This window comes from Watersipora subatra, chromosome 7 (genome assembly GCF_963576615.1).
Source record: "Watersipora subatra chromosome 7, tzWatSuba1.1, whole genome shotgun sequence".
Taxonomy (NCBI): domain Eukaryota; kingdom Metazoa; phylum Bryozoa; class Gymnolaemata; order Cheilostomatida; family Watersiporidae; genus Watersipora; species Watersipora subatra.
This window is the reverse complement of record NC_088714.1, coordinates 46,984,509-47,007,427: the sequence shown is the minus strand read 5'-3', so window position 1 is coordinate 47,007,427 and position 22,919 is coordinate 46,984,509. Positions and strand designations below refer to the sequence as shown.

General features: G+C 34.7%; 1 protein-coding gene across 1 annotated transcript; it reads left to right on the top strand.

Moving 5' to 3' along the window:
- The first annotated feature begins 3,081 nt into the window (after positions 1 to 3,081).
- On the top strand, positions 3,082 to 22,461 carry LOC137400825 (E3 ubiquitin-protein ligase TRIM71-like). The gene is made up of 6 exons (XM_068087165.1): positions 3,082 to 3,245; positions 5,319 to 5,487; positions 6,138 to 6,318; positions 17,115 to 17,317; positions 17,400 to 17,673; positions 22,133 to 22,461. Exons 1-6 carry the CDS (start codon positions 3,082 to 3,084, stop codon positions 22,459 to 22,461), a joined length of 1,320 nt encoding a protein of 439 aa, XP_067943266.1.
- The last annotated feature ends 458 nt before the right edge of the window (positions 22,462 to 22,919 follow it).

Here is a 22,919-nt window from a genome sequence, read left to right as displayed (position 1 = left end):
AAAGAAGTATGCACATGGAGGTTAAATAATAATGAAGAGTATGGTTGGAAGCTTGAACAAGTTTTTATGCTGGTTTTCAAAACTGAAAAAAAAATTGCTGTTTTGCTGGCATTGAAAGACTTTGCTGATTTGTAACTTCACTCTGTTTTTTTGGCTAGCTATCATCTTTATCTACCAAGTAGGTGTGGCCTGTAGACAAATAATATTTTTAAATTAGCCACATGTAGCTCAGCATGTGCAGCTAATTAGTATTTAGTAATTATATTTACCTATACAGCTTTCTTTGAACCTTAACCAATATTACCAGGTCTACTTGTGCCAAAGTCTTTATGAGCCTCTTTCATTACTTATTTCCATATTATTTTCCATACTAATTATGGCGTGTGTACACTTGAATGTAGCAGTAAAAGTTACAAGTTGAGCAATCTGTAATAAGCACAAAGCATCTGACACAATATTTGTATTTTGAGGCATGGCATAGACAAACATTCTATCATTGAAGTACCTTCTCATACGTAGTTATTTTTACAAATTTTAATAGAAATATAAAAACACCCATAACAATTAGTAACATCATTAATATTTTTATTCTTTATATTATTACAGATTTAGGTATTGTTTGAAGAAGGTAGCCATAATTGAGTTATGAGCTTCTGATATAGTCTGTCATAGTCTGATGTAATCTCTTGATACGCAAAGTCAGAGCGATCCATCGTTTACAACCTAAATGCTAACAATATATCATACGTATGAATACATACATGATTACCTGTTAATTGTTGTTAATAAGAATAATTGTGTACTGTGTAAATATTAAGTAGTACTACAACTTTATGTAAATACCAAGTCTCTGGATCTGTCAATCAGTCATAGTAGCGTGCACGTATTCAAGTGATACAATATCTTTAAACTTTTGAATTATAAAACTAAATAATAGAAAATGAATAAAAGTAAACAGTGTGTATATGCTCATGGATAAATGTAATTGGATGTGATGTATCTGCAAAAATCTGTGTTAGACATACATGCAGTGTGCAATATCAAAGAAATCCATAATAATAGTGATACATGTATTTAAAATATAATAGAGTTTAGATCGTAATAAGCAAATATGAAAATGACATGCGCTAAAACACCAGTAAAAATCTGTCTCGTAATTCACAAGGTGAGACTAAATACAATAGCTTCATTTTCTAGTAAGATTGTAATTGTCGCAGCATCTAAAGATCATGCTGCAACACCAAACAATCACAAGACACCAGCTACTAAATGGACTATGACCATGACATTATCTGAAAATAATTTTTACAATCATGTGATGTTCGCTACACCTGCGCTTGAAAGCTCTCTATGAAAAGTATTGAGACTTATTTTTGGCTATGTTTAAAAAGTTTAGATAGCCCAAACAGCTTTTCCACAGTTGCTTAAGTTTGTTCAGCATATAAAGATATTTTCCCAAGAAACATCTATTGTGTGCTTAGTACTATTTACATTAACCATGATATAAATTAGACAACACACTAGCAAACTTAAAATAAGAAGAGCTTACTGATGTTGTTAATATGTAAACTAGTCAATCAAACAAGTTCATCGAGTAGGTTTTGAATGATGAGATATCAAGTAACGCAAACTCACAAACCTTTCAGATTCCTTCATGAGAGATTATATCAATGACCATTTGATCTCCCTTTTGCATCTTTAATTGTACTTTGAGAAGATTATAGGGCAGATTCATCTGAAGTCTGATCTAATCGTTACATAGTATAAAATGAACAAGAAAAACAACACAAAGTAGGAAATCATAAAAGTATGTGAGAGCATTTGCAGAGCATTGTTAAACTGATATTTGGACATCGTTTGATAGAGCAGTTTTCATCCTGAGTGTATGCGTATGATGCTTTATTTTATTATGGGATAATTATAGGTAAGTTTTTATGATTGATAAAAAAACAAGAGGTACAAGACCAAGTAGTAAATCATACATATATGCATATAGAGTGTGTGAAACATTGTGCAACTGTGATTAGGGCATCGTTCGAATGTGTTATTTTTTACGCTAAAGTATAAAATATGGTGTCTGGCAGACGTTTGGTATACTTCTCATAATATCGCAACTGTACTTGAATTTACATAGCGATCATTTTCATGAGACTAACACTTGTATTATATTACTCTGTTTTTCAATGCTATCTTGTTGACTCTTAACATTCTTAACCTATTAGAATCTTTGTGTAATATATGATGATATGTTAGTCAGCATTAATAGCCTAAATGAGGAGTTTGGTTTTAAACTTAATTTATCACGAATATAATCTAAAAGAATTGCTCTACATGATGTACCGGTAAAAACAGCCTTTTTCTGTAAGACAAACTAGTTACACACATTTGACACTCATTGCAGTCGTATGCTACAAGCAGTGGTCTAGTGTGTGGCATGATATGGAATAGTCTAAAACTATAATAATCAACAGTCTGTTATATCAATGAGCAGAGTTTAGAGCTATCAGTAATTTCCATATTTGTACACCCAACTTCAACTTTTTTAGCATACCAATGGACACATGTCGTAGTTTAAATATAACATGGATAGCTTGTAATAAGCTTGGTAGTGTGGTTTTTACCGCAATAATGCATTTTAGTTACCAGTACACTTTTTTTAATAGTGACTAACATCTGGTAAAACAGATCTTTCTACAAAACTTTTTCATTTATAGAGAGATTTTCTAAACAATTATTGATACTGTCTACATGACTGACTCTTTATACTAAGGGTCCTGTTGCATCATTTAAAATGACAAATATGTAATGAGACAACATACATAAGTCTGAAGTAATTCATAATAAAAGAGTATATAATACATAATATACTTGGAGTAATACATGAAAGAGTCTTTAGATCTGCTTAAACTGTGTTATTGTTAAATTAACTAGTATATTTTTAACAGCTACTTTGAATTTTTATTGTTTTGTTTTTAACCATCTGCAGGAGTTACAGCAAATGCGGCACTCACTGCTTAATAGTTATATTTTAATCATAGATCCATCCCATAAGCGTATTATTAACTACAAACTACCAACAAGATGGCTGACCTTCAATTGAGTGAAGACTACAGATGTGGTTACTGCTATAAACAGTTCAACTCTATGGATGATCCTAAAGAACTCCCATGTCATCATGTCTTCTGTAAGACATGTTTAGAAGAAGACTATTCAGTACATGGAAATATTAGATGTAGATCGTGTCTGTAAGTAGAACATATTTTGCTAAAATGAGGTTACAACTACTAAATATTATTAGCACTTGTTTGGCATTGAAAGGTGCTGGGTGTTTTCGTCTCTCAGTGAAAGCAATTTTAGGTGAATATATTGCAAACTGCTAATTGAACGCCATGGCATTCTATTTTTAAACCCTTCCTCTCTAGTGGTGGTCAATTGGAGGTGGCGTTCAAATAGAGGCTGGCATTGTTGTTCTAAATGGCTGTCAGAATTTTGGGAAGACAAATTTAGTCCTTTTTCAGGCTAAGCAAATGTTGCCTATATTTTGCACTCTTCTTCCAGTACAGTGATGTTGAACCTTTTGGGTGCAATAAATCTGCTAGCATACCTCTAACTCGTCAATGATCTCTAAATAAAATATGCATTGAGAAGCTGAGATACATCTCTACCAGTTGTTATCTATTGCTTGCAATAAATCTGTGATGATATTATAGTTATTGGTTTGCGATTTCTTGGAGCGTTCATTTTTTATTTTATTCTAAATTTGAAGGCATATGTTTATTTTATATATATATATATATATTTAACAATGTTGAATAAAAACTTATTGCACTCATTGGTATGTTTGCTACAGTTTGCAGCCAAAACTTGCTTTTTATGTGCAATAGAAGAGGAGTTGTGAGCATCTATTGTAATCTATTGTATTCTTAAGATAGCCGCAAGGGTGCTATTAAATAATGTGCTACAGATCTGCAAATTTATGAATTATGTTATGATAATCGATCAGGTGCTACAAACTATATATTTATGAACAGGTGACATAATTGAACCATACCTATATTACATGGAGAAAAAAAATTAACGCTTTTAAAACAAAAATATTTGCGTTGTTTGCTCTGATACATGTAGTTGTGTTCTGATTGTTGGTTATGATCGGGCGAGCTTCTTCTGGCTGTCCAATACCTTCCACAATGTTTTCCGACCTTGATTTTTTTTTCTGCACTGCTGAAATCGTCAATATTAGCGTCTAAATAATTAATTTTTTGGCAGAGTAATACTTTTACACGTCGCATTTAGCAATGCGATGCGTCAACGTTTTGCTCGCTAAATTCAACCTTCACCCTAAAACTAGTCGTTCATCTACCATCATAAATTTAAACCTGTTTTATATTCATGTACTTTGAAGTATCAAGAGTGCGCTAAACAAGGAACTACTATTAGCTTGAGAGAGTTGGTAATTAATTCTATGGTGTTGCTTTCAAAGTTTTATCGGAAAAAAGCGAGGAAAAAAGCGAAAAGCGTTGGAATTGGACAACAAGAGAATTCATTGTTCTTGATGTAAACTGGTGTGCACTTTTTGTACTGATCAATTCATATTATTGGCTCATAAAGATCAAATAATGTCAAAGTAGCGGTCAAATGGAGGTGGCGTTCAATTAGAGGTTTTACTGTAAGTAAATGCATTTATTTTTATTTACCAACTCATTAGCATGAGGCCATTTTAGAAATTTAAGGTTGAAATTGATACACCATTAAAGTAAAATGGTATTGCATTTTATTTATGTATTTTACAACAATTATGAAATAAATTAGGTATACTATAATTTGTCGCATAGATTTTTTGATAAGTCGCCTCTTTTTGATTAGTCGACTTATTTTCCATCCTTGAATTTTTTTCCATTCAGAACTGTTTGAGTAGCCAATGTAATTGTTATACAATTTAGAAATTGTAGTCCATGATTGTCCTCAAATCAGAGCCTAATGGCAGCCGGCTCTAGCTTTTCTTAAAAGGTTTTTATCGAGCTAATCTTTCTTGTTCCAATTTATTTTTTCGTGATTTGATTACTTAGCCGTAGGTCCTTCATATTTCAGAGTAATGAGGTCTCTGATATTCACTTTGCAGTCGGACCTATCCTTTTCTCTTCTTATTTGCACTAGCTGGTTTAGTGGAGTGTATTATATGGCAAAAACTTACGCAAACATTGAATCTACTGTTTCACAACTATCAAACACAAAGATAAAAATATTCAAAATAATATCAACACTTACAAATACCAGGTATTTATTTTTTGTTTTCTATTATTATTTATTAATTGTTATAGTACTGAGTATGAGATGGAGGAATTTGATGAGCTGCCCAAAGCTAACCTTAATACTAAAGATAACATAACTACAACATCACTCACTTGTGACTGTGACAATTGTGATGGACAGGTAGCTGCCAGTTACTGTATTGACTGTGCAGTGAAGATATGTGACACTCACCAACAGGTACTCTATTTATCATAACCAATGAATTTCTCCATTTATGTCTTTGCTGCCGGCTTGTTAAAACTATTTACTAAATTTTTTAGGACGCAATGCGCTTTCATGTTCAACCAGGTATTATTATGAATACCAACTCTTAAGAGAACCAAAATGTCGTCGAGTTGACTATTTTGTCACATGTAACTAGTAGTAATCACAATAAAATATTAAAACTCTCTATTTACTATTAGCAGTCTACAACATGGTTACATGTGTCTGTACTTTTTAGCATCGTGTGAATAGGATGCATTGTAAGAATGCCTGCAGTTGTTCAGCCTACACAGAATAATCATGTTACTCTAAAGATATTTTTCAGGCCAATTATTTTTGACATCTTCTTTATTCTCGGTAAATTATGATATCACATAATACCATTCAGCCTAATACCTAAAGACTGAAAATTTAATGCTAACCTTCCACCATATTTATGTTCTTATCTATCACCTCTACCAATAGCTTTACGCTATATAGTTAGCCTTATAAGCTATTACAATAATAGTAGCATATTCGTTGAATAATTTAACACAAATAGCAATGCTGTTCTTCTCCTGCCATATTCAATTCCTCTTGCTATTTATTAAATGTTGGCTGTAGGGTTTATTTCTGTTTTCCAGATTCACAACTCTTTGCTTAGTAAAATGCATAAGACCATATCAATATCTACATACCAGTTGCATCCCGGGATATACAAGAAAGTCATGTGTAAACAACATGGAGGAGATGTGATTGAAGTATGTGATAAATGCCAGCTTCCCGTCTGTATAAGATGTGATAGAAAAGAAGGGAGCTGTCAAGGTAAATACATATTTTTATTTGAACTAATAAAGCAAAGATATCTCACAAATTTGCATAGATAAATATATACATATGTTATTACATGTACTAATGTAAATAAATATATATATATGTATAAATTAGAAAATTAAATAGTTTACTTATTCTTACTTATCTTAAAAGATAAGTAAACTATTTAATTTTCTAATTTATACTGCTCCATCCTATGTTGAGCACTCTAATTTTAGTTTTAAGCAATGATATACAGCCCCCCAAGAATAACCGACGGCTCTCATATGGGTGGGGTTTAATAATGGAGCTCTGTTGGGATGAATTCGAACACGGCACCTGAACAAACAAATATGCTGAATAAAGCCCCTTGTAAATTCACAAATATTATGGACTGTAGTGGTTATTTTACTTATCTGTTGAATTCATTTTGTTGTCAAATAAATATAGTATCCCAATATTGTCACCCTTATGATCAGTCAGTTGACATTCGCAAGCATTTGTGATATTAATAGTCACAATCGTAAAATAGTTAAATTTCGGTTTGGTATGTAGATTTTGAGTATGAAAACTACACTGCACAGCTTTGCCTGCTGTCCCATCTTATTGGCCAGGTAAAACAATGTGCAAATGATGAAAGACTTTGTCATTTTATATTAGGGGTGGCAACATATTAATCAAAAACTAGGAAAAAAAGGCCATTGTTTGGGTAATTTTGGGTAAATTATATTCAACGCTAAGCATATACTACGACCTTTACCAATTTTAAAATTACTAAAAGCAGGTAATTTGAAATGTTTTATTTTGCATGGATCTATTATTTTGGTTAGATATCACCCCTACATTGTAGAAATTCAAGGTTTGCTATTGTGAACCGCGGGGTCTACGGACTGAATGAGCTAATGAGACGATAACAGCGAGTCATGTATTCCAAAACCTAACAAGACAACGCGATCGCCCCGCGAGAGTTGTGTTTGCTCCGAAACCCAGGCTAGCGCAATCCTAACAGAGCTCCATCATTCATCATTAAACCCCACCCATATAATAGCCGTCGGCTATCCTTGGGGGCTGTATATCATTGTTCTAAGTATGATAAATTTCATTATATATACATATATATATACATATATATACATACATATATATATATTTATTTAGGTATATATATATAGGTATATAACATGTAGGTGTATATAGTTTATATATGCTAGTATATATATAAGCTATATTTGTAGGTATGCATATGTATATATATATATATATATAATTATATAAATTGTTTCCTCACTCCGAATACACCGTATGGGTGGTAAATTCTGCTCTAACTCGGGTCTCCTACCAGAGACCTGGGAGTTTGAGCACTCGTCTCAAGATCTTAGCTGTTCCCAATGGCGCACTTTTCTGCAACTCCCGCCCATATGATAGCCGTCGGCTATCCTTGGGGGCTGTATATCATTGTTCTAAGTATGATAAATTTCATTATATATACATATATATATATACAAATATATACATACATATATATATTTATTTAGGTATATATATAGGTATATAACATGTAGGTGTATATAGTTTATATATGCTAGTATATATATAAGCTATATATGTACATGTAGGTATGCATATGTATATATATTTATATATAAATTGTTTCCTCACTCCGAATACCCCGTATAGGTGGTAAATTCTGCTCTAACTCGGGTCTCCTACCAGAGACCTGGGAGTTTGAGCACTCGCCTCAAGATCTTAGCTGTTCCCAATAGCGCACTTTTCTGCAACTCACCTGAGTTGATTGCTGTTGGTATTTGGGCAAGCCACATTTTATGCGCCGGTGTTATTGCGCCCAGTGCCCGAATGACTACTGGGATTACAGTTGTTCTTACATTCCAGCATTTTTCAATTTCTTCTCCAAGAGGGAGATATTTCTCTACCTTTTCTTTTTCTTTGCTGGCTATATTGTAGTCATTGGGTACTGCTATATATATTATAGAAGCCCTCTTGTTCTCCTTGTCTACCACCACTATATCTGGTTGGTTTGCTAGGACATGCTTGTCAGTTCGGATGTAGAAGTCCCAGAGGATCTTAGCGCGGTCATTTTCATTGACCTTACCAGGAGCTTCCCACCAGTGTTGTGGTTTATTAAGGTCATACTCATCACATAGACTTCTATACACAACACCTGCGACATGATTATGCCGCTCAGTGTATGCGTTTCCTGCTAGCTGTTTGCATCCACTGATGATGTGTTGGATGGTCTCAGGTGCATCTTTGCACAGTCGGCATCTAGAATCGTCTCTAGTATGATAGATTTTTGTTTGGAGTTGCCTTGTTGGGAGCACTTGCTCCTGGGCTGCCATGATTATCGACTCTGTATTGGCCGTTAGGTTTCCTGTGTTCAGCCACATATATGTCTGGTGAAGATTGCCAACCTTAGATATTTGTTGGTGGTAAGCACCATGAAGAGGTTTCGTGTGCCAGTCAATTTCTTCATCGTCACGGCGTAGGTCCGCTGTAAGAGCAGCCGATTGAAATTCAGCTAGCAACTTATCTAAAGTGGCCATGGAGGCTGCATATGCTTTGATGCTTTGCTCCTCCTCTTTCACTGTCTGCTGCACACTTTTGAGTCCCCTACCACCATCTTTCCTATCGAGATACAATCTAGTAGTATCAGATTTTGGGTGGAGTGCTCCATGCATGGTCAGCAGTTTACGAGTTGCTGTATCTGTCTCTTTGATGGCTTCCTCAGTCCACTTTATTATGCTTGCTGGATATCTTATTACTGGCAGTGCGTAGGTATTTATTGCCATGACTTGGTTCTTGGCATTGTGCTGGCTCCGTAAGACCTGCCGAAGGCGTTTCTTGTATTCGGCAATGGCTTTGTGACGTACCTCGGCTTCGTGGTTAATGTTGCTTTGCATAATCTCCAAGTACTTGTACCCTTCTTCTATATATTTGATGGTACCATTTAGCATACAATGGCCTAGAATATGTATATATATATATATATATATATATATGCATACCTATATATATATATATATTTCTCAAAGTATGTTTTATGTCGTATGTCTCTCTGAATTCTAGCTATAGCTATTAAAATTATGATAATGAAATTTCGCATTCTGATGAATATGAACTCACAAAAATGGCATTGACAAGTTTCTGATCCTGACGCTCTACAACTCAGCTACAACGGCATAGTGATCTGATACGTTTTCACATATCGCATACACCATGTGCATGCTAATTACCGTAAGTCATCATGCTCAAGCCGCGCGGCTTCTGGTTCAAGGTCATATACCTCAGCTAAAGGCCATTGTTTTAAAACTTACGCAGGCCTCAGGGCAGTTTCTCGATAAATGCAGTCTTTGCTCAGCTACTGCGCTATAACCAAAGAATCCCATTCACTTTCATGTACGGGGGGTTTTGACGACCTACTCGTTTATTTTCAAGGTCATGTTTATGGAATACTTTAGACTAAAGAAGAATTTATTGCTTTAAGTCGAGATGAATTCGTGACACAAAAGTGAGATACAAGTAGTTGGAAGCTTATTAATACCTGCTGACATCGAAGCAAAAACTATGGACCAAACTGAGTGCAAAACTCACCACATCAAACAAATTGCAGCAAGCCACAGGCGTTCAGTTATTTCACATCGTTGTCAGCAGCAAGACTGAACTCATTACCTTGATACAATCATGTCCACTAGTGCTAAACCTTCAGAAAAAACCTGCAGTGTAGCCTATAAGCCCTCTAACAACACAATAAAAATTTAGCTGAGACATGGCAAGTAAGTTCTTGATGCAAGGGTTCAGGAATTTTAATTCGAACTTGGAAGTAAAAGAAAATTATTTTCATATGTACTGATGTAGCCTGTTTTCTTATTCAAGAGGACAGGGTATAGCAAAACCTGTCTCAACACTCTCACTCCTGAAGGGGTCAAGGACGACAAAACCTCAGTCATTAGCCGCGGTCGGTAGGCATATGCAGCTTGTTAATAAGGGCGGCTAGATACCACAGACGGCTGGTTGGAGGGTTATTTTTTCTTTGTGAGTCATCTGTTTGTGGCTTGAGCATGAGGATTTACCGTATTTTAGCCTTGCGTCCACGAGTTATGATGCTTCTGTTCAGAAATATTTTGGGATGTAAGTATATGCGACGCGATGCTTATTCGTTTTTTTATCTATTCGACTCCACGATGTCGACAATACATTATCTCAAACTTAAAATTTGGCGATTTGTGCACTGATTATATACAGTGGAACCTTGGCTCTTAGACGATTCGGTTCTCAACCAACTCAGTTTTCAACCAAAGATTTTGAGATTTGATCGTCTCGGGCCTCGAACATAAATTTTAGAGCATGCACATTGGAGTTGGAACAGCTTTGAAAACAGCATGGAAACATTTGTTAACAAACGGAGAAGCAATTTACCCTTCATAAATCGTTTACAAAAAGGGACGAACCATCTGGGACAAAGAGATTTACCAAAGAAATTTGCTAGAGAGATAACCCCTCCAGTCGAGTTACCCTGAATTGTTTTGGAGGAGGATTCTTCTTCAAAGAGGTGAAGTAAACGTGCCGTTGCTGTTCATGTTTTCCTTTTTCTACGATTTTTTATGTAGCTGATCTGTTGCAATTTTTTGCTGTTTCATTATCAATTTTTGAAATTTAAATTTTTGTCATTGCATCTTAACCTTTCATGTTTTTGATGTTTTAAGAGCAAACATAGGAATGTTTACTTTTGTTTTTTTTTCCATCATCATAAATAGAAAACCTTTTATTAAAATTGAACACGATCTATAGCTACCCGCTTTTATTTATAGTTTGCAGTATACAGTTATACAGTTCATAGTGTAAAATGTAAAATACTCTACCGAAGTTGTTTTCTCGCATTGGAATGGATAAAAATTTTCTTACACTGGTTCTAATGGGAAAAATTGTTTCGCATTTCGAACAACTCGATTTTCGAACCGAAGTTTCACTGTTCGTTATTAAAAGATATACGTCGTTGAAAGTTATGAAATTTTAAATTCACAGTAGTTTGAAAACTTTTAGTTGTTTTATTTATTTTCAATTTAGTTGTCCCACACAAAACCTTTTTCCTCTTGATATGAAGTTTGAAAGTTACAGTTGTTTGACAAAGTTTGAAAACCTTTACAGTTGTTTTTATTTTCTCTTTTAATTTATTTCAACTACACAATACTCTTCTCTCATGATATGCAGTTTGAAAGTTAGTATGGAAAATTTTGTTATATATATATGTTAAATACAAATCAATCTTCGGTCCAAAGAATTTTATATTTTTTATTTGTCGTGGAATGGATTAAAATTTACTTACATTCATCGTAATAGGAAAATATTGGTTGGGATCTCGAACAACTCGATTTTCAAACAACCTGCTGGAAGGGATTCTGTTCAAGAATTGAGGTTCTTCTGTACGTTATTAAAATATATACGTCACGGAAAGTTATGAAATTTTAAATTTACAGTGGTTTGAAAACATTTACAGTTGTTTTATTTATTTTTATTTTAGTTATCCTGCGCAAAACCTTTTCCTCATGATATGAAGTTTTAAATTTACAGCTGTTCAACAAAGTTTGAAAACCTTTAGTTGTTTTTATTTTTTATTTTTATTTATTTCAGCTGCACAAAACAATTATCTCATCATACGTAGTTTGAAAGTTAGAATATATATATATAATAGAATATATATACCCTAGGACACTTATATTTCGCTAGTATTTAGTTTCGTGAGTAGCACACAGAGTAAAATTTCGCTGCAACTTAATTTCGCGGATCTGATGAGTGCGAAAATATAGTGATGTGAAAATAAATGCAATAGAACAAACATAACTGGATTTCTCAGGTCCAGCTCTATAGTAAAAAACATTTTCCATTTCGGACCAGTTTGTATTTGTGAACCGCGGGTAGAAATTTGTGGGCGAGATCGACAATGCAACTTGATCGCTTGCTGCTATTTGTTTCTTGGACTATCAATGACGTCTAGGTCCTTGCCCTTGCTGCCGTGACTAATGTGGCACCAATATTATATCTCAAGTATTTATAGCACGCGGTGGCCATGGCTCAAGGTTGTTATTGTTTTTGGTTGATAATAAAATTCATCGCTACAATAATTATTTAATTTTATGACTTTCATTACCAGATTTTCACCCTCATCAGTTACAAATTCAGTGACTAAACTAATATCATCATCTTCCTCATTTGTCTTGGCTTTTCCGCAGGTCAGTATTCTCCGGGGCGGCTGGCCGGGTGAACCGCCCCAAATTTTTAGGAAATTTTTGGCGGCCAAGTATAGTCAAACTCTAAGAACTCGCCCTCGGATAAAATGTAAAATTTTATCACAAACACTTGGTTAACTCAAACGGATTTGTTTGGTCCGTTCCCACATAATGATAAAGTGCTTTAGATAACTCGACCTCAACATCATTAACTCAAACAGTTATTTGCCTAACGGCTACGGGATCGGTTTTTATCGCTGTAGAATATCACTTTATTCCAAGCCATAGAGATAAACGTTAACTTTTAATAGTTCTTGGACGTCATTATTGTCATGACTGGCAAAATATTTTTGTTAACGACTTTTATAAAGGTTTGCAAAAGGTCAAGTTTTACCAAACATCTGTTTGGCAATGGCCCAACGAAAGCGTAAAAACCTTAGGATGAACTAAAAATAAAATCGGCAAAATTGATCTTTGTTGAAACGCTCAAAAGCAAAAAAGTTGTCTTTTTTCTGAGCGTTTCAACTGCGGTTAAGTTTAGCCTATTTTAATCTGAAAACGTCCTAGCAGTCACATCACCTAAAACAAAAAAATATCAAATAATAGAAAAAAAATTTATATTTTTCGATAAAATCTTTTAAAATTTTACGTGAGATGCCCGGTTGAGGCCCTACTTGAAAGAACCTGTTGAGGGGACTGATACCGCCCCTCCTACCCCAGAGATGCTCATAACTATTCGCCTAACAATAGCTGCCCCAATTTGCAACCAGGGAATACAGGCCTGCTTTTCCAAAAGAACTTGTTATCTCAATTTGCTTTGCCACGCTGCTCAGTCGGTGAATTAGCTATAATGAGTTTAGCAGAAATTGCCCAATGAGCCCAACCACACACAAAGGTTACCTGCATTTCTAATATGACGATGTTATTGTGGATATCAATGAACAAAGCTATTTAATTTCGCGTTTTCGCTCGTTCGTTATGATAGTTTAGTTTCGCTCATGAAATTTTCGCGAGATGAATGACTCCGCGAAAATGCGAAAGTTAGATGACGCGAATACATAAGTGTCCTAGGGTATATACATATATGTATATATATATATACATATATATATATATATATATGGTTTAATAGCTTTATTTTACGACAAAAAGTTCAAAATACTATAATTGTGTTTGCACCCGGACACTGATAAGTTATAAAAAATAATGCGAACTCTGCAAGTACTGTAAACACAGTGATTAGTATTATTATCAATAGTATTATTGGTAACTAAAATCAACAGTCTTACAAAACGAGCCGGAATATTTTAAAATATCGCATATCCTGACTATTTGTTTAATATGTTGAGCTCTTAGTCATTTTGTCATTGTCCTCACCATCGGCATCATCTGCTACTGCTGCTTCAGTTTTGTTTCAGTGCACGTATGTACAAAGCTGTAAGGCAGCTTTGCTTTACGCAGAGCTTTGCAAAGCTCTGTCTAAGGCAGCTTTGCCATGATACCGGTGCATCAGTCCCCTCGGCAGCTGGATTTTTTATGCCCACATAGACTACTTGTAGAACATCAGGTGGGGCGATGATTCTGGTATGACACCTTACTGCATACTCATATTTTTTCTCACCCAGTATCAAAGTACCCATATAAAGAAGGAAATGGTGCATTGGCAAGTTGTGTTGTTGCCGCTTTCCATATACATGAAGGTAGTTGTTACATAATTGGCACAAGGCACATGTTTTTTTAGCTATTAAAGGCAAGGAGGGAGAGACGGACTTGCCCCAGACCGGGACACAAAAAACCTGTCTGTACTTTAGTCAGTTGAGTTCTGTGCCATTCTCCTGGGTGCTATCTTCTTGGCCATAGAGTCTTCATGTGTAACTCTCACAGGGAGAATAAAGTTGCCCCAAAACTTAACTGATTCTTAGAGTCCTTTCATTGCCCGCTGAAGGTCGACTTCTGTTTTGATAAGTTTCCCGTGACTCTTTTTTTCTCTTGGCCTGCATTGGATGAAACGGCATCACAGCTACAGAAACCATGCAAACCTATGAGATTTTTGCATTTGTAGATGGTCTCCAAACTTAGTAGCCATTGCACTGACATATGATAGCTAATTTTCGTCTCTCCCTCCATTAAGAAAAACGGAATCAGCAATTCATGTTTTTTTCATGGGCAAGTGCCATGATAGCATTGCCTATGTCAAAATATTTGATCGCCGCCTGTGAATTATAGTCATCAGCAACATGAAATGCATGCAGCACGAGAGACCTGTCTGCTTCCTTGTAATTGCCTTTATAATAATGGTGGGTTGAACATGAGGGTTAATATTAAGTATCAGGGTATCATGCTTGACTGTAGTCTTCCAGTATGAAACAATGAATGCAACAATCTCTTCGTTGTTTCGAGACTTTACAGAGACTTTTTAGTTTGATACCTTCACAGCTTTATTACTAAAATTAAGATTAGTTTGTAGTTTCTTATCACCTTTTCCTTCACTCACTCTCCATGATTCTATTATTGCAATAGTTGTCAATCACAAAATCCACACAAGCAGCCTTGTACTTCTTAGCATGAGCAATAAGCGCATCAAAAATGGTATCAGCAAGTTTACGGAATGTTGAAGGAATGCACTGGCGGGTAGGGTTTGGATAAGGGCCATGGCATCCACAAGGATGGTCTCACATCATCAATAGCTTGGAGTCACTGCATTTACAGTAGTTTGATCATGTCTGCCATAGATATGAACTGGTTTTCTGAAAAGCTTTCTAACTCAGTTGCTTTCTGGGAACCAGGGCTGTAATATTCAAAATCTACAGTCAGAGGTACAGAGCTCTCTGCTTGCCCCTTTACATAAAAGTTTCCGAAGTACCATAGGTAAGTGGTGAACAATCTTTTTAATTGATTTAGTCGAGGCAAGACTGATCAACATTTTCATCACTTTTGCAGTTGTGTATCAAGCATGACACAGATATACTCATCATAACAGTTGTTATGAGAGGCCTCTTTAAAGCAACCGCATCTTGATCAAAATTCTATAAAGTAAACATTCTTCCCGTTTGATGGTAGGAGCATTCTTCAATCCATCTGCATATGTGGGCACCGCTCACAAAGTTAGCAAAGTGTTTATGCGAAACCATGCTTGAACATGTTGATAGGAGTTTAAATCAGTTGTGAGGGGCCATAGTTGCTTGTAGGGTGATATGATGCCTATCATCGGTACTGTACCAATGCAAGTTGGACTGCAAAACAATACAGGGCACTGATTATAGATTACTTAATCATAGTCAAAGCAATTGAAGAAATCATATCTTAGGTTAATTTACAGGATAGATGAACATACCAGCAGACGCAGTTTTGGCCACATGAAGGACAGCTTTGCCAGTAGTTGATTTGTGTGAGCGGTACGGCACTTTCTTTTCACAAGTCATGCATACATGTTTAAATTTGGGTCTTGATGCGTTTAAGTGAACAGCAGAATTGAATCTTGTGATTTTCTGTGGTGGCCCACCTTCATCTTGACGAGGTGTATAGTGAGTAGCAGTTTTCCAATTTTTCGTGTGGCTAAACGAAGGCCAGGACAACATTTACTAGGGAAATCATTATTAATTAGTTAGTTTAGATCAATAAACTAGAGTGGATACATGCATGATTTATTTATTTGATAAAGAAGATCAAGACTTATGGTTAATGCCTGGCTGTTTTGGAATTTAGTTATTTTTCAAACTCAGTGCAAACATCTAGATCAGTAGCTACAACTACTGGTTTGTACAGATTACAATGTCAGCATTCCTTCTTCCACTTGTTAATAAATTACATAGTAATTATCTTATAGAATAATTATAAATCACATTGTCTCACCTTAAATATTAGAGTAGTAAAGTATCACAAGTTAAAAAAAATACTCATTCACCTCACTGCGTTTTTTCCTAGCAAACTTGCGAGCCAGTTTTTCTATGCATGTCCTTTGGAATATTAGGACTGCATTAAACAAGGAACTACTCTTAGCCTGAGACAGTTAGTAGTTATTTCTATGGTGTTACTTTGAAAGTTCATCTACCATTGTAGATTTAAACTGTTTTTTTATGTATGCTATTTTGAAATAAAAAAACTGCATTAAACAGAAAACTGCTACTAGCCTGAGATCATTATTGGTTCTTGCTAAGGTGTTGCTTTCAAAGTTTTAACAAAAAAAGAACAAAAAGCTTTGGAAGTGGACAAGGAAAGAATTAATTTTTATTAATATAGACGATTGATTAGTAGAACGATTTTGTAGACACTTTTCTACTGATCAGTTGATCTTATGGACTCGTAAAGATTAAATAATGGCAAAGTGGTGGTCAAATGGAGGTGGCGTTCAATTGGAGACTGGCGGTCTATTTTTCAACCCTTCTTTTAGGGTGGCAGTCAATTGGAGGTGGTGTTCAAGTAGATGTGGCGTTTAAGCAGAGGTCTTACGGCATTTCCTGTAACAGAAAAATTTGGCAAATGAACTTTCCAGTGCTAGTTATTCTGTAGATGCTCTGGCATTTTTGAATGCAAACACTGTTCGCCTTTACCATTTGTCTTTTACAGGCACTTTGACTGATCACACATTCAGCTCGTTGAACACCATGAAAGAGGAAATAACTGCTCATTTCAACAAACTTCTCCAGTCTGCTAGTGAGAAGTTAACAGAGATTTGCATGGCTGATAAAGAGATATGGAAGGTTCTAGATGAGGAAGAGGTTGAGTGTGCTAAGCGAATACAGATGATAGAAAGAGTTCGTGATAAGCAGGTAGTTTGAGGTACCGATTGTTTACTCCATTATTAGAGTAAAATTTAAATACTAAATTGTTTTGAATATGATTGGTTGACAGATCGAAGCGATTGGAGAGGAAAGTGAAAAACTAATGGAGCAGATCTATGAGTACCAGAGAGATCTGACAGATCAAGTACAGTCATACAACACAGGGTTGTTGGCTAAGAAAGAAAGACTGGAGAAGTCATGTTCAGAAGTACGGAAGTGGTTGAGAGAGAGTCATGTGATTGAGAAGGTGGAGCAGAGGCAGCAGATGACAGCTGAGCTGGTGAATAACACAGATGTAATGATTGACTGCCCACTTACAAAGACTCCAGCTCTCATAAACACTGGTGAGTAAATTTAGTTGAGTACATACGCACTGGTAGGTGGAGTTACTCAAGTATTGGCAGACAAAAAATGGAAATGAAAAAATATACAAAGTACATTTTAATTCTACTACACAATTAAAAAATTTTAACAGGCTATTATTATTAGCTATTATTATTATCTCTTATTATTATCAGGCTACTATTATTATCTTTTGGAAGCTCCAACAAACTAGATATTTTTCAGAGATTTTCTTCCAAGTTGATGTTCACCCTTTGTTTGTAAACTTGGATTGAGAGTGTTTAATGAATTTTGTGTATTTAAAAAACAGAAAAACTCGAATCTACTTCTACACCTACATACTGATTATTAACAGTTTAATTTGTTACTGGTTACAGTTCATTCCTGATAATGTAAAACCTAAAAGCTTATGGATACAATGCTTTACAAAAGCAAATCTGAGTTTATCTTACTGTACTAACTTATGAACTATGTAGTTTTAGATACTAAACTACATTTGTAATAAACTCACACGAATCCAAGATGAAGAAAAACAGTGATGTTAGAGAGAGAAACAAGTATCTTTGTCAGAAATATATTTAAATTGTTGCAAATAAACTTGACAGTTTCAAAAAAGTAAATAGTATGTCAGGCGAGGTGTAAATGTTTATAATTTAAAGTTTACAAAAATTACAACACAAATGCCAAAAGTTGTGATTTGCAAAACATATTTTTAGTCCAGCCTGCATTTGGTAAAAAAACATAGATTTCACTTTCTCAATATAATTTAAGAAAAGCAGTGAAAAATCTCAAATTTTGAAAAAAATTTATAACAGAAGTAGAGATTGGTGTTTATCAAGAAACACGAATTTTTAAGTTTCTATTAAATACAGTAAAACTCACATCAGAAATATTTGAGTTCTCTAAATTGCAAAATTTATCATTTAATTCTGTCACTAAGTAGATTCTTAAGAGTTCAATATGGTGACTAAGATTATTCTTTACAATGCACAAACACACACCCGCATGTACATGCTGACCCACATGCTTACATCCATGTGGCACGCATGCTGACGCATATGCTGACACACACGCACAAACACCTGCAAACGCACACACTCACACACACACTCACACACACACAGTCTTGTAAACGCATGCAATTGGGGACGCGATATTTTTACCATCACTTTGAGGACAATTCTCACCTGTCATTAAGAGCTTTAAAAAATAGCATATTGAAACATTTTTTGTTGGGTTTACGAATGCACTGATTTTGAGAGCTGTCACTTTATTCATTTTTCAGTTATAGCTCATGAGAATTTAACACTAAATTTGGGGATTTCACCTCACACACATGTATGAATTTTTTACCTAATAAACGGGGACTTTTGGGTGGAGAAGATAACTCTGGCTTATTTTTGTTTTTTCAACCATTTTGGAGTTGTCGATATGTGATATTTTTCCCACACTTTCGTAAATGTACTTGTAAAAGTTATCCATGACTTCATTTTTCCGCAAATATCAACTTAAAAGTTTAATAGTTCTTTATCAAACCTATGTAGAGTACTAATTCTACACATGTATAATGCGCAAAGGTTAAATTGACCTTAGACTTTTATGTTTGGTAATAAATTCAGTGTAACCAATTGCTTTACATAATTTACAGTGATCTGTTCAAGTTAAGGTTTTGAATTGCAAACAGCCAGGCCAGGGTTGCATGCTGATGTCTTATCTAGATTTACGACTTTTCAACATTTAACGCGATTATCTTCAAGGTAAACATTTTAACATAGTTTTTATTGAACTCTTAAGCCCTGAATAGGCAACAAAGTTAATTACTATAATCGATTAAGTATTTTGCTATCTCATTTTTATCACTACCAAGGGCAGCCACCAGAAAATTTACATTGCGTAATCATGAGTTAACTTTTGTAAACAAAAGTAAAAAGAACCAGGCCAGCAATTGTGAGTATTTTTTTTTAAATCCGGAAGCCAAATAAATTTGAATATAGCTAATTGTAGTTCTACTTTTCTGTTTGGTTGCACACAATGATTACCACTTTTGATTTAATTTTTTGCGCAATTCCTTTGTTTGTAAGCTATGCGTAAAAAGCAAAGCATAGGCGGAGACATATTAGAATCAAGCTTTGGAAATAAAACATTAGTATCTCTTATATGCCTAATGTAAACCTGAAAAAACATTTACCTTATAGAAAATATAATTATGTTTAATAAAACGTGTTACCTGTACCAAAAAATTGCCTTCTATTACATTTTCTTAAATATATATCGTGTTGCCCATCTTTGCAACAACCATAAATTCAATTGTAATCTATTTAACTGTTTTATAACAATATTGACTCAATATTTAGTGCAGATGTGACCAAAAGTATGCAAAATATTTTAACCATTAGCTTGGGAATGTAAAATAATTACTATCACTGCAAACACTGATTAGAGCTATCTCAGTACCATTGAAATAAGCCCTGTTCAATTTGAAGGCGCCTTTGTCATCAAAATTATGTATGATTCTACAGTCAATGTTTTTTGAAATAATTGGCCAGTTATTGGAACTGCAAACCGTCAAAAACAGTCTCAAATATGTTGTCATACAATTTTCCTGATGTATGATATAAACATTAAAGAAAAGTGTGTTTGTGTTAGTATACAAGTATATTCATTATTTAGGTACAATTGACCAACTATTACAAGTGCACACGATATCATAAACTTTCTCAATGCTAGTCTAATAAGGAGTCTGCACTTTTCACCATCAACTATATATTATAGACCAATATGAGCACAAAGGAATGTTTGGTATTTTAATCAGCAAGTTTGTAACCAATTTGTTTAACCAATTAGTAGGAATATTATTGTGAAAAGATATCCCCATATTGGTTGTAGAAAAATTATCACAGGTGTGTATGAATATTCCTAATACCATCGCTGCAAGATGTTCCAAATTTAATGCCAAAATATCAACCCCAATGAATATGCTTCTTAAGAAGTTTCCCGAGCACATTGACAAATTATAACAAAAAAAACACAGTCCGTCATAAAATATGTCAACACCATTGCAACAAAATGTCCCCAACTTGATGGTAAAATTATTCTCACAGGTGTGTATGATATTTTAACCATTGATTTGGGAACATTGACTGATTATTTTATTTGACATCACAGTCATGATCATTCTTAATACCATTGCTGCAAGATGTTCCAGATTTAATGCCAAAATATCACCCCGATGAATATGCTTCTTAAGAAGTTTCCCGAGCGCATTGACCAATTATAACAAAAGAACACAGTCAGTCATAAAATATGCCAACACCATTGGAACAATATGTCCCCAATTTGATGGTAAAATTATTCTCACAGGTGTGTATGATATTTTAACCATTAACTTGGGGACATAGAACAATTATTATATGTGAACTCACAGTCATGAACAATCTAAAAACCGTTGCTGTAAGATGGCCGTTATTTGACAGCCAAATATCTCAGACATGTTTACGCTATTTTAAACATTTGTATGGTCACATTAACCAATTAATATAAAAGAATGTGCAGATTTTAGCCATGTAAAAGCCATCGTGCCAAGATGTCTCAATTTGATGACAGAACTAATATCACATGTGCATATGACATTACAAATTCTTGTAAGTTCACTTACAGTCACTAATCATTTAGTGGCTTTCAAAGCATCTGTGCTGCGGTAAAATCTTTCTAATTTGATGGCACAAATATCAAAGCGAGTTTCTGTTATATTTGAACGATTAGCTTAAAAAATTGATCAATTATTGTAAGTGCACACTTACCATGTCATACACACTTGGGTGTGTATGACATTTAACCCATAAGTTTGGGATTTTTACCAATTCTTGTATGTATATTAATAGGTGTATTAATATATATTTATTTTCTTTCCAATATTAGCATGATAGAAATTATTGAGCCTATAATTGGCACATGTACACAAGACCATAACATTTATGCAATACAAATATAATATATCCTGTGTACAGTAAAAGACAAGTAAGTAGGTATTTGCCAGATTATCTGCAGGATCTGGGAGACAGAATACAACCTATGACTTCAAACACATTCCACTTGCTATGCCTGTTTGGCTTCAACTCATCTTGAAGTTTTTAAACAGACAGTAACTATTAAATTCTTTAAATATTTGTGACCTCTCGTGTGAAAATTGACCAAAAGTCGGCATTCACTATCGTTAGTAATGGAGCTTCAAAGTTTGCAGTAGGTTTATTGGGGAGCACATGGCTACTTTGTTTATTATTTTACCCTAGACCAATCAGGGTGTGAGGAATTCATTTCTGAAGTCAAAAAATGATTTTATTGGCTCCTTATGCCGAAATTTTGCGATCGAAGTCGTTGCTATGCGATCGTGACATCACCAAAATGGCGACTCGTGAAGATTCTAAAACTTTGACAAACTTTTTTAATCTGATGAATCTGAAGAACTTGGTACATTGTACAATGAAATCGATGCTGAATATGGAGAAACAATGTCTAAAGATCCAGATTTTTACGTTACTGATGACCTGCAAGCTCAGATGTCCGATTTAAATGACGATGCAGAAGACGATGTTGAACCTACCGAAGGATTAACTGTTATTCACTCGTATAGTACTCCGGTTATTGACTCAGAATCATCTGCTGCCAGCTTACCAACTCATCCTATGGTGTCTGATGAACCTATTAGCTTCAGTTGCAAGTGTGACTGCATCAACAAATTTGATAGAACTCTGATTTTCAGTCAGCTGACTTACAATAAAGGAATTTCATAGACAGAGTTAGATTTGGTTATCATGGGCCGAATTTCTACTTGTGTGGATGTTGGGACCGCCACAAAACCTTTCGAGCATAAGGAGAAGATCAGAAAAAGGTCAAGATGCAACTTTAAATATCATGGTGAGTCTTATTGAATTTTTTCTGATCTACCCTGTTTATTTTTGGTAGTAATAGTATAGGTGTAGTAGCCTACTAGTTGCTGGCCCATTGTATGCCTCCCTGAGTCACATAAAATCACATCATACAATACATGAATCAGTGATCTGTCGTACTCACTGGCCTGAGTTAGGTGTGTTTTCACTCATAATTGATTGCCAGTTGCCACATAATTTATTCAATGTGTCAATGCTTGTGTGTCTATTTTTTGCCTCCGGACATTAACCCTATTTCATGAGCAATCAATCTCTTCGTCACATGATCACTAGGCCACTAAGTCTATTACTCGTAAAAGTGT

Excerpts from the sequence above, each read along its gene's own strand:
- LOC137400825 (XM_068087165.1), top strand. The coding sequence starts at position 3,082 with ATGGCTGACCTTCAATTGAGTGAAGACTACAGATGTGGTTACTGCTAT. Across the intron at positions 3,246-5,318 it reads ATTAGATGTAGATCGTGTCT|TACTGAGTATGAGATGGAGG; the intron begins GTAAGTAGAACA and ends TAATTGTTATAG. Across the intron at positions 5,488-6,137 it reads TATGTGACACTCACCAACAG|ATTCACAACTCTTTGCTTAG; the intron begins GTACTCTATTTA and ends TCTGTTTTCCAG.